At 35.8% G+C, this 13623-nt stretch overlaps 1 protein-coding gene across 1 annotated transcript in view; it reads right to left on the bottom strand.

The window, feature by feature from the left end:
- LOC129242156 (toll-like receptor 3) overlaps positions 1–11148 on the bottom strand; it is a 40934-nt gene extending 29786 nt beyond the window's left edge. Inside the window, exon 1 of the mRNA XM_054878720.1 lies at positions 10176–11148. Coding sequence (XP_054734695.1) covers positions 10176–11148 — 973 coding nt within the window. The remainder of the gene's footprint in view (positions 1–10175) is intronic.
- Positions 11149–13623: the final 2475 nt, after the last annotated feature.

The raw sequence follows: 13623 nt of genomic DNA on the forward strand, positions 1-13623 counted from the left end.
GCAGACGAGTTTTACAATAAGTGAGACTGAGATCTTTATTTGATGAACTTAGACGACAACAAGAAATTGTAAATTCAACGTAAACATCTTAAGATAGAGCTGAGTTGGCTGAGCATATACCTATGACTTTCTTCTCGCTGCATCTGGCCGAGACGTATCAACCTTCTCCGCACTAAAGCGTCACATTGAAGAAGAACATATCTTGGAGTCTTCGGGAATTGGCCGCAGAAACAATAGAAGCCAGTGCACTACATATATCCGAAACCTGTGCAGATTCGGTGTCACCTAACATCTCTTAGCCTAAGCTTATTTTTGATAGTGTGTTGGCCCATAGCAAAGGAAGGACTCAGGCTCTATTAATAACGAGGCTGCAGCCTCTAACCAATGCACGCGCTAACTTCATCCCAGAATCCCTGTATCCTAGGACTCATATAAGCCGGATGCGATTGTGCGTTCCTAATAAGTTCAATTTTTCGATATACTCAAGGACCAGTGATGACTTAACCTCACAGGACCATTAGTTTTGATAATAAATTTCCTCAATTTGGACCTAATTTTCTCTGCAGAGATTGCCAAACTTAAGAAAATGGGTCATTGATTTAGTACTTCGTAGAGCTGCAGCTGAAGAGACTGAAACATTGTTCACGCTTTTTTTCACTAGCATGGCAGAGATTGCAGAAATGCACATCTGGGATAGTAAAAGGTGTTCTAAGGCAATACACTTTTCCGTTATAGGAATCCCGCTTAATGAGGTGTACCTCCTCCTAACACCTAAACAGAACATTCGCATTGGGGACGTTTGCCTTCAAAGCGTTTTTATTTTCTCTTAAATGCTCTCACGTTCTTATTCGGGTTAATTAACCCCTTAAGCCACGCACAAGAATAATCTATCTGATTAAAAAAAAAAATTGTTTACGAATATTCAACCCGTAACACCCTATCAAAGTATCAATAAAGAACTTCATAAATAATAAGTTATCTTGTCGACAATTATTTACAACCGCCCTGAAGATAGTTGTAGAAATCAAAAACTAACAAATAAATTTTAAAAAGGTTTGCCTCCAAGAATGCTAGAAAATTTATTATAAACTATTTTAAAAAGATAGTGATCTGCTTTGAGCTCAGTTATTTGCTTTGAAGTGAATAGTAAGCAAATTCGCTCAAATGATAGAAATACCTATTTAAGCTTTAATTAAATTTTGGGGAAATCGGCGTGACAGTTCCTACTTTTGAGCAAATCCTTTGTGTGTACCTATAAAACTTCCTTATCAAACTATCAAATTTGGTATACCCATTGTCTTGGAGCTTATCTAGCATGATTTAGAAAATTATTGGGAGCTCTGACAAAAAACACTCAAGTAAAATTCGAGATATATTAAAGAAACTTTCCATACATTTCACTTCTAATATGAAGTAAATTGACAACTATAGTAAAATGGGCGCAGTCGGTCAATAACAACGCCCACCTCGCATATAGCGGCGAATCCCAAAGTAACAAAAAATGCAATATTTCTGTAATTAACGAGCTAGCGAAGAAAATGTGCGAAAATCTTGCATGAGTAAGGAACAAAACTTTTGAAAATGAACGCCTACTTTTAGCAAATTCGCTTTGTTTGCAAGTAAACGTGCGCCGGGGATAAAAAGTTTTGTTTCACTCGTTTAAACCCGTTATAAATTATTAAGTAATAAAAAACTAAGGGCCATGGGTTAACACGGGCAGCAAAAAGTATTCATAAAATTAGACAGGCTGCCTTATCTCGACTAAAATCGCGTAAGCAGTTATCGCGCCAAGCAAAAACAAGAAAAAGATAAAATACACAAAACAAAACTTAGGAACGAATACCATAGAAGTTGGTAGAGAAGTTCATTTTGTGTTTATTACTCCCAACGCTTGTGTCTAACTTGAGACAGCGACGATTGGTTATGCGTGCTTATCTATATCTATACTAAAGAGGAAAACTTTGTTTGTTTGTTTGTTTGTTTGTTTGTAACGAATAGGCTCAAAAACTACTGGACCGATTTTAAAAATTCTTTCACCATTCGAAAACTACATTATCCAAGAGTAACATGGATTACATTTTATTTTGGAAAAAAATAGGGTTCCGTAAAATATTTGAATTTTTCGGACACAAACTGAAAAAAATCTTATATATAAAATAAAGTCAACTTTTTGTGTGTGTTCGCTAACCGGCCGTGTCTGCACCGAATTAAACCAAACTTATACACAATGTTAAGAAGGTATTGAAGATGGTTTCCGTATAGTTTGGATACCTATTGGTGGATAGGGCTCGAGATATAGGTCAAAACGTGGACCCGGGTAACCTTCGGATGTGTATGTACAATATGGGTATCAAATGGAAGCTGTTGGTGAATGCTTTAGTTCAGAGTATTTCCATCCGCTCCGTGACTAGGGTCTCGAGATAGAGACCAAAACGTGGACCCGCCGTGTCTTTGCACCGAATTAAACCAAACTTACACACATTGTTAAGTAGGTATTGAAGATGATTTTCGTATAGTTTGAATACCTATTGGTAGATAGGGTCTCGAGATATAGGTCAAAACGTGGACCCGGGTAACCTTCGGACGTGTATGTACAATATGGGTATCAAATTGAAGCTGTTGGTGAATGCCTTAGTACAGAGTATTTTTCATGCCGCTACGTGACTGGGGTCTCGAGATATAGGTCAAAACGTGGACCCGGGTAACCTTTGGTTGTGTATGTACAATATGGATATCAAATGAAAGCTGTTGATAAGTGCTTTAATACGGGGTAATTTTCATACCTATTGATGACTAGGGTCTCGAAATATATGCCAAAACGTGGACCCGCCGTGTCTTTGCACCGAATTAAACCAAACTTATGCACATTGTTAAGTAAGTATTGAAAATGGGTTTCGTAAAGTTTGGTTGTAATTCGGAACACCGGCAACGCGTACAGCGTTCTTTTGAACCAGCCATAATGTCGCTTACTTTTTTAACGCTTGGGGCGGAACTGAACTGTCAAATTGACAGTGTGAGTTACAATGTGTCAATATTTCTTTCTGATTTGGATGCCATAAGGAAAAAACGTAAGTGCAACATGTAAAAATTGTTTGTGAATTTTTTTGGAGTGGATTTTGGAACAGTGAATAATTTCTTACGAAATTTGAGAATTTAATGCGAAATCCAAATGAAATTATGTGTTCGTGGAAAAAACAATTTTTTTCGTTTTTTTTTTGAAAAATATAAATGGATAATGGTTAAAAAAAGCTCCAATGCTTAATAAAACATATAAATTGAAACGAAAAATTCATGGATGATCAGGAAAAAAGACGATTGTTTCTTAGTTATTCATATGCGTTGATTTGAAATTTAAAAACAATCTTCTTTTTTCCTGATTTTCAATTTATATTTTATATTTACTCAAAAACAAATAGAAAAACAAAAAATATTGTTTATGCCAAAGCGCTTGAATTAAGAATAAAGAAATAAATAATATGAAAACCATATATTTTCTGTTCTAAACCATATCTATTCTATTTTAGTGTGCCCAGCGAAGGGGGTCGGGTTTGCTAGTGTTATTTATTTAGGTTGTTCAGAGACATGTCGATAGAAAGTGAAAGCCACAAAAAATGCTATATATAATAGTACAATGGCTAGGTTTATCGTTCACTTTCGATTGACGGTATTATGACACTTGATAAAGTTCCACGTCATTATTCAAGTATAAAAGTTGCGGTAAGTAAACAGATCTTTCGCTCTCCCTTGACAAACCGGGTAATAAGTTTTTAAATATTAATAAGAAGTTATTTTTATATTATTATTTTTTGTTAATCTTTCATAATATGTGCTTTTAGATGACATTCTCAAGAAATGTATACCAATAATAGAACAAATTTTGTACTTATATTAATATTAAATTATCCTAGTCGGAGTCTAGAGCGGAAACAAAGGCACTCCAACGATTTCTGTCAGCCGCTAAATGTATAATTTCGTAGCAAGTGGCGGTGGAAGAGCTTTCAGGGAAGACTATTACAAGGTGAAGTCCAAAGTAAACAAGACTGGCGTCATAAAAATATTTTTGATGGCGCCATGTTTTTAATGAGTTCGTGCGTGGAAGTTATATCCCTAGCTGACTTCCAGTGAAAGCTTGGTGGCATTCGGTTCAAGGGAAGCAAAGTTATTGCGTCTAAAGTATCAGTATGTTTGTGTCATCGGTGCAAAAATGAGTTGCGAACAAAGAGCTGATATCAAAATTTGTTTTAAAATCTTTAAAACGTTTACCGAAATATTTGAATTGATAAAAATTTTGTTTAGCGATGATTGTCTATCTCGTGCCAGAGTTCATGAATGGTTTACACGTTTCAGAGATGGTTGTGAGGACATAAATGACAATAAAGATACGGGATGCCCAAAAACTCCATCGAAATTGTCCGTAAATTTATCAAAAATGAACCGAAATCATCATTGAAATTCATGGAATCGGTGTTGAATATCTCCAAAACATAGATTTATCGCATTTTAACTGATCATTTGGGCTTACGATAGGTCTGTGCACGCTTCATTCCGCACAAGTTAACTGAGGATCAAAAATTGCTCAGAATTCATTACAGAGGCGAGAAAAGATGTGAACTTCCTTTACAACATTGTAACTGGGGATGAAACGTGGTGTTTCCAACATGAAGCTGAGACTAAGTGCCGAATGGAAAGTCCCAGACGAGCCACCACCCAAAAATCGCGTTTGGAGAAGTCAAAAATTAAGTCAATGCTCATTTATTTTTACACTTCCAAGAGAATTGTCCACAAGGAGTTCGTGGCAATGGGTTAAACAGTCAATGCAACTTACTATCTTAACGTTTTGTAACGTTTGTTGCATCGCATTAATCGAATTCGTCCTGAATACCGCATTTTAACCATTAATCACTCAACGTATTCGCTTGATATGGCTGCCTGTAACTTCTACCTTTTTGAAAAATTACATTTGGCCATGAAAGGAAAACGTTTTGCGTCCATAGAGGCCATCCAAAAGGCTTGTACCGACATTCTGAAGGACATTCCAGTCAATAACCTGGGTACGTGCTTCTCTTTCGAAAAGCTTTCAGCTTTGTTTATTTTGGACTTCACCTTGTATTATTATTATTAGGCTAATGCGCACTGCGACCAAAAGAGATCTATTGGGCAAAGCCTGTCACCAAGTTGTTGTAGCCGTTTTCTGCTTATTGCAGGATATTCACCCAGAAATTTGTTCTGAATTTTCAGTGCTCATTTCTCAGAATCTGCAGATGATGGTCTGAGAGCGACCAATTTGGTTTTAAGTGGCCCGTAAAGAAACCAGTTTAAAGTCCTAAGTCTGCTCTGCCGAGTGAAAGAAGCTTATCAAAACCCTTTAGGAATTACTTCGCTTGTCGCTGTTCGTTAATTTGGACCTTTGTAATCCACAGAAAGGCTCAGGACCAATTAGAGACATGTGCGGTCCTTTTTTAGCTAGTCAGCCCGCTATTTCATTTTTCTCATGTCCCTCCCATAACCTTAATGGTTATAATTGATAGATAGTCGATACGGAGGCCCCGTTACTACCATTCGGTAGTACTCGGGCTTGAAACCGCAGACCGCAGAAACATCAAATGATAGAAAATAGTTTTTTGTAATAGCGGCCGCCATCAGCAGGCAATTGCAAACCTGTTAGTGCACGAGTACTTCTGTCATGAAAAAGGTCCTCATGAAACCATCTGCCGTTCGGAAACGGCATAAAACTGTATGCCTTGTGGGAAAACGGGCACATTATAAACAGGAGGAGGCGTTCGGCCAAACACCCAACAAAAAGTGTAAGTGTGCTATAAAGTGTAATCAGTGCTCAAGTTTGTTGATGTCCAAATAAAAGCTGAAACAAAGTATCGAGTCGAATGCCACACCTTGATCAGAAATGTCACCAATACTGGTTAACCTAGAAACACCTAGCAATAAGGGAACGAGATTGGGAAATTTAGTTTATTTTTACGACACCAAGCAAACACAATATCAATACCTCATTGCAGATTGAATGCGGCTGAGTGACTCCTAACCATATTGTAGATTTTCAAATCATCAGCGTATAAAAGAAATTGTATAAGGTCATTGATAAAAATTAAAAAAAAAAAATGAGGGACCCAGAATACGCCCTTCTTTTATTTAAAAAATAAATTATACTTATATAAAAAAAAAAATAAAATAATTGGCGCGTACACTTCTGTTAGGTGTTTGGCCGAGCTGCTCCTCCTATTTGTGGTGTGCGTCTTGATGTTGTTCCACAAATGAACAGTTTCAAGCCGATTCCGAACGGCAGATATTTTTATGAGGAGCTTTTTCATGGCAGAAATACACTCGGAGGTTTGCCATTGCCTGCCGAGGGGCGACCGCTATTAGAAAAAATTTTTTTTTTTTTTTATTAATTTTGCTTTCACCAAGATTCGAACTAACGACCTCTCTATGAATTCCGAATGGTAATCACGCACCAACCCATTCGGCTACGGCGGCCGATCATTATATCATAATCATCATTATTGCCGAATGTATATAAATATTTGCAGTATAATTTTTTGTGCAGGCAATACTGAAATTTTTTCAAAAGAGGCGGATTCGTGGGGTCGCTGTGGAAACAGTACCTATGATGATTCATGGTTCTACATTACATATAACTTCATTAAAACAACAAAGCTGTGCGCAGCTACGTTTGATATGAACGTTTAAATGTCTGCTTGCGCATTTTTGTTTGCTTTTTATTTATGTAGGCAGGAAGGCTTTTTTTTATTTGCTTTAGAGTATCGTCTTCTGTTTGAAATACAAAAAAAAAAAAAACACGGCACAATAAAAATAGGTGAGGTAATTATACGACGCTCACTGTTCATTTTCTAACATTCGGCTATCTTACAGACGCAACGCACCTTGAGAAGAAAAGTAGTGCCACTAAAAGAAGAAAACAGCTTTTTTCAGTATAACCGCTCAAAGGTTTTTGGGCAATTCTATATAAAAAAAATTAAGTAAAATAACGCAATTAAGTGCTGCAAAAATATATTTTAACATTTGACTATATTCTTCTTCTCGATTGGTGCGATAACCGCTTACGCGATTATGACCGTTTGATTATATTAATATGAGTTATTACTGAAGAAAGGCAAAATAATATTGTAGATCTTTGGGAAAAATGCTCTCAGTTCTTTATAGATCCAGCTTTGTTTCTTGTACACCTTTTAATTCTTAGTACAAGGTTGTACAAAATTAATTACCCTATCGGAAGATTTATAATTCTTGCAAATGGCTGCAGTAAACAAATAATAGAGCACGCGAAGGTCAAAATAAAGATTTTCACTCTAAAAAATTTTTTTATTTAGTAAATTTTTTTTAATTTAGTAAATTTTTTTTATTTAGTAGTTATTTAAACACAAAACTGGATGCTTAATTTTCCGCACTCTGTATATAGAATTGGTAAACAAAATGCAGTTAACACTGGTGCTTGGCTTCTCGCAACTAATCAATGGCGTGATTTAGGGGTTGGACACTCGCCCATAATACTCGGCCTGGGTCTAAACAACACTGTTGTCTATTTTTGAACCATACTTTAGAAGGTTATTTAGTAATAGAAGCCAGCTAGATGTGAGTGCGTTGATAATATGCCTGGTTAGAAGAACAGCCTACGGTTCTAATGGCCACTAACGGGTCAAATCTTGACGACAAAGTTGGTTTTGATTCTACTGTAAGAAGACAAAAGTATGCGTTTCGGCTCGTCGTTCTAATCTCTGTAGCATATTTTATACTGAAATTCTAGCCATTAATTACGTAGCTGTCTAGTTAGGCAAAAGTGTGGCTACCTTCAGAGAAATCTATATTTACTCCGATAGCCAAGATGGCGGAACATTTCCGCATCCATTTGATATGGTGCCAGGGCATAGTGGCATACCAGGCAATTTTAAGATAGACAAATTAGCTATAGAGGGTACTACCACTCGCCTCCCTCTTGATATGGGGATACATATGTACATAGTTATACCTCTCTCAACCTACAAACTGCGTGCTGCAAGTAGCATTGTCACTCCAGCCAACCCGGGGTGGGTTGATAGTCTGACATGTAATGCTACAGATGCTCAAAGATTGAATGTACCGCATTTCGATTAATGCAAAAGCTTGGTTCCTCTGGGAAACAGCTAGAGACCGCGAATTATTTTCATATATAGTTCAAAATTTAAATTAAAAAAAAAAAAAAATTGCAAAAAGAAAATTGTATTACTTTTAAATTGAATAACCGTTTACATTCGATTACGAGTAGCAAATAGAGAAGAAGCTGCTAGAATGAGGAAAAGGGTCCGTTAGACACATTCTCTGTTACTGTCCCGCGTGAAATGCCACTAGGTTTAGATACGTCGACTACTCGTTTTTAACTTATGCAGATGACCTTAGAGATATAAGTGTCAGCCAGATCTATGAGTTTGCATTTAAAACAAAATGGTTTAACGAGGAGTAGCAGATAAACTGCTACTATGGGATCACAATGGATTGGCAACGGTCTAAGTGAGTTGGTGTAGAGACCGACCGACCGACTTCTACCTACCTATATAGAGTCGGATTTGTGCTTGACTACGATCCGGTAGTGCCCGGGCTCGAAACACGCTATGGCCATAGCACATCAAAATGATAGATGATGTTTTTTTTGGGGGTGTTGTTCCTCAAAAACGACAAAAAATTATTTTTTCCCAAAAATGTTGAACAAAACATAAAATATTAAAAAAAGTTTAATGTTTTATATTTCATCCTAATAGTTTCAGCTTTTAATGAGAAAATAAGAAAAAAATCTCATCCCTAAATTTTTTTTTTCAAAAACAAAAAACATATATTTTTCACAAAAACTTAGAAAAAATACAAATTTTTAAATGTATATTTTATCATAAATTGAAAAAAGGCAGTTTTCTAAATGCTAAAAAGAAGCTAAGATATTCCAATAAAAAAACTCAATCCCAGTATTTTCAATATTGAATAAATCTCAAAGTAATCTTTTTTACGAAACTTTTTCAATTTACTTCTTATTATACTCGAGTCTATGCGGCCTCGGTAGTCTAGCGTAAGTGCACTAGCCTGCCATTCCAGAGGTTGTGGGTTCGAAACCCACGTAAAAGCACGGTCCTCGCACTCTTCCAAACTTTCCTACCTTACTAGTTTCTATTTAAAAAAAAATCATTCCTTAACCCCAACAAGCTTATCCTTCCAATCCTTACTCCCGCACAAAAGTCAGCGCATTACTTGCATTGTGGCTGCTAAAACAAGCAGAGAAAAAAGCACAGTTACACATTGCATGAGTGGTGCCAGCAAGAGGAAGCGGGTAATCGCGGTAATAGCGCTGACACACTAAATTTAGCGAAGTCCTCAACCAACTGAGTGATCCTTCTGCCAGAAAAATGTAAGACATAGATGGCGCTTCAAGCAGTAAGTAGGCGTTGCTCCTAAGCAACTACAAGTGGACATTCCCACTACTTAGGACTGGTAGCGGTGGGCTAATTACCTATCCTGTCAGAAAGCAAACAGATTAATGAGACCAACGCAAGACTGAGTCTTGACGAGTGACAAAGGAAAAATAAAACACTCGAGTCTAAACTCAACTTCTATATACTAAAGCCTACAAATAAACCAAATTTCAGAAAAATTGTGTTCAATGAGCAAAATACTTAGATCCCTTCACTGGAAGCGCTCTAATATTAAATAACTTAACAAATACTTTTCAGAGGAATGGGAGCGATTATTCTAGTAAAGTGAAGTATATCTAAAAAGTAAAGTTTAGTCCAAAAACTGTTTGACTATTTGCTAGTGGATGAAATGATGAATGTCCTAAAACTCAATGGAGGATCAAACAAATATTAATCGGTAAGAGAGCCAATAAGTTTTAATTGAATTTTTATTCTTTTTTCAATTACTTTTCTTTCCTTCGTACACAAAATGAAGTCAACATACTTGCATTATTTCAAATATTTAGCGTGATTTTTAAGGAGTCTTTATTTCTGTTTTTTTTTAATTTTAATTCCCTTATTAAACTCGTAATGTATGAAGTTTTAACTCTATTTGAGGTTGCCAAAAAAAAAAGAAAATCAAGAAAAACAAGAGTGCTAACTTTTTTCGCGGACTATATTATAATTATTAGTGGAAAATAAGAAATTATAACATTATTCATTACTTACTTTTATCATTGACCGTCTCAAAATTCAGTGTACCATTTCCAAAGGCCCACCACAGTATTGCACTCTTCATTACATCCATTGCGCACTGGTTATCCAATTCGGTTCTGTATTCTCGCACAAATTTTTCGACTTCAAGGGGATTCTCCATCCAATCATTAAATATATTTTTTGGGCCCATCCCAATCTCCGCTGGCGGACCTTCAAATGGATGTAAAGGGCCCTCGCCCATTCCAGGTCCTTCCAAATTGTTATTAGTATGAACATGGCCGACTTCTTTCTCTTTGTTATTATTTTCTATTAAATTGTATTGATAGTATTCCCCTGCGTTCTCAGCTGTGTTTGTTGGTGGTTCTGAGGAGTTAAAGAATTCTGTAGTCAAATTACTCTGCTGTTGATCGACTGTACGAAACTGCATTGCCACATTATAATGCTGATTATTTACAAAGTCTCCATTATCGACGTTTTTGCTGAAATTTTTGCTAAGAAAGTTGCTCCCGCTACCATAGCTGTCGGGGCTGCTATCATTCCTGTCATTATCGTAAAACGCTTTTGTCTGCGTTGGTAGTTTAGCGTTATCAGCTGCATCAAATACCACAAAATCTTCATTGCTGCTACTGTTTGCAAGTGGCAGCAAATACTTATTGTTTATTTGCCTATCATTTGTGGTATTTGTAGCTGGTGTTATTGGTCTTATGTCTGCCGATTGAGCTGCGTTATCAATTATTTCTTTTATTTCGCTGTTGTTGTTGTTATTATTATAATACTCGTGCACTACATTAAAGCTACCATTGTTGTTTATGTTGTTGTGGTTGCTGCCGCTACCGCTACTTCTGCTGCTGTTGTTGCTATTGTTGCTGTTGGTGATATCACTGATAGCGGTTTTATAGCGATCGCTGAGTGTTGCCGTGTTTAAGTCGTGTAATTTGAAAATTATTATAAGTATTACAAGCGCCACTTTCTCCTTGAAAGCCATTTTTAGCGCCTGAGAAACTTCAAATACCCGCCTCCCTCCGCAATATTGTAAGTTTGTATTGGCGTATTTTAATTAGAATGTGACGCGAATTGTGCGTTTGGGGTGCTTTTTTGCTTTTTATTTTGAATATTTTTTTTCAAAATTTATTTTGTGTATATTTTTAGCAGCGAATCAACCATAACTGCGTATCAAGTTTTAACGACTTTTTATAATTAAATGCAATTAATGTACTTTTGTCAAAATTTCTTCTTTTTATACATTATTTTTATTGTTTGTATTCATTAAAGCGCCACAAGATATTTTCCTTTAAATTAGTTGCCTCTTTGATATACATACATTTTTAGCACTTTTTATGATCGTCTTCTACTAACCATTCTTTTTATAATTTAATATAAGGAATGCAATTTTGAAAGATTGATTAAATTTTCAACGAAAATTTGTAGAAACTGATATTTGTTTACTAGTCATTTTTCACGTTAATTCACTATATTTAGTTATATGTAGGTACATACATACATAGTCATTTTCTGTTAATTTTGGAAGTGTAAAATGTTATGTTTATACAGTCATGTTATTATTATTATGTTATTAACAGTCAAAATAGTAATAACAATAATAGGAGAGCTTCTGCTCTTCTTCGCGTGTGATGTGCATGCAGGTGTTAAATGAACAATAAAATAAACAGAAAATTGTAATTTGTCGTGTGTTCCCTTGATTTCTCACAAATGAAGGAACCAACAGTGATACGAGTATATAATAACTGTTGCCATAAGCAATAAGTTTCGAAGTCGATCATCGAAAGCATTTTTAGAAAAACTGACTTATGTAGGCTGTAGATTTTATGGTCTACATATAATATTCTCCTTATGCCAGGGACTAAAGCATTCAGTCCACATGTAGAAACTAGACACCACTCGTTATTACCAGAAAACAAGACAAAATTTTCCCCTTGCCGTTTTTTTAATATCAATATTAATTTTTAATATAATCTCTGTATTTAATGGATCGCTTAGAAATAAAGTTAAGCCTAGTATGTAGTAAGTTTTTGAATCTCAATATAATTTAACTACTTGTTAGCCTGATAGGTGGGCTCATTTTTGTCTGCATAGCTCCAATTAAAGCGGGGCGCTTTTTTTCGTTGTAGACATGATGTATCGATTGGGGGCGCGAGAGCATAAGCAAGGGCATTTCGGTGAGTCTGCCATTCTTTGAGATACTTTTCACTGCTATATCTCATCATTTACCGTCAGTATTTGAAGATCTCTACATATGTTCGTGTTTTTGACGTACCAAGGCGCTACTGACATTGTTATTACCATCTTAGATTGTACCCTTTGCACGATATTGATGTTAGTAGAACAGAGAGCGATACAAAATTAGTCATCCATTTTTGTTTTTGAATAACTTTTTTAAAATTCTTCCGATATATGTATGTGTATGCAGGGCCATAGAGAGCATATCCTGGCCCGGGGGAAAATTGCAAATGCGGGACCTTTCCAATTATGTCTACTTCATATAAATACGTATAATCTCGAGTCCGGGCCTCTCTGAGAATTCCGGGCCCGCGGTAAAAAAAATGTAAGTCCCAATTGAAAAAAAATTATTCAGAGTATTATAAAAATAACGATTTAACTTTGACACTAAGGCATAGTACACATGAATTCGCTGTCAGAATCCATACAAATTGCGCCGTGAAATTTCGTATGTATCTCACAGCAAAGTAGGTACTCAGTAGGTACGCCATGGAAACATCGCGCAACATGTCAGCTTTTGTTGTGTCATTTTTTCACACCTATTTAATATGCACATGCCATATAAAATTGAGCGAAAACTGACAGTTCATTTGCGAGTGAAATGCATGAGTTCAAATAATCCGAAGTCATGACATTTTTAAGCGAAACGTCCTCGCAAAGAATGTAAGAAAATAATTATATTTTTTGTGTCAACATTTATATGTTTATATGTTGATATATTTAAAACTACTTTTCTCGCCAAAATTTGCCAATTGCTTCTGGGGTGATGCTCATAAATTTTACGTTTCTGCTATTTGGCAATCAATGTTGCTAGCAACATTTCACTGCAAGCCAATTGCATTTTGCGGGCAAAATTTCAAGGCTGTGAACTTAGTACTAGCCTTTAGCAATTAAGTGATGACTGAATGAATAAAAAAAGGCTGCGCTAACTGTTGCGTGACGAACTTCTTTAGATTTCCAATTAATGCTGTTGGAAAAAAATTAACTGAAGGTATTCACTGGTAATACCGGATATCCCAGAAGGCAATATCTTTTTATTTATAACTTAGAAAGTATTCCAGGTAAGCTGGCATTTCACGTAAATATATAATTTTCTTAATACAGGGTGGCTGATGAAAGCCGCTACCAAAAAAAATTGAATAACTTTTTTTCTTTTTAAGTTATCTGTTCCATTTTTGTTTTAATTTGCAGATTGATCTTTAAAATTTATTAAAATGGATAA

Source organism: Anastrepha obliqua, chromosome 3 (assembly GCF_027943255.1).
Source record: "Anastrepha obliqua isolate idAnaObli1 chromosome 3, idAnaObli1_1.0, whole genome shotgun sequence".
Taxonomy (NCBI): Eukaryota; Metazoa; Arthropoda; class Insecta; order Diptera; family Tephritidae; genus Anastrepha; species Anastrepha obliqua.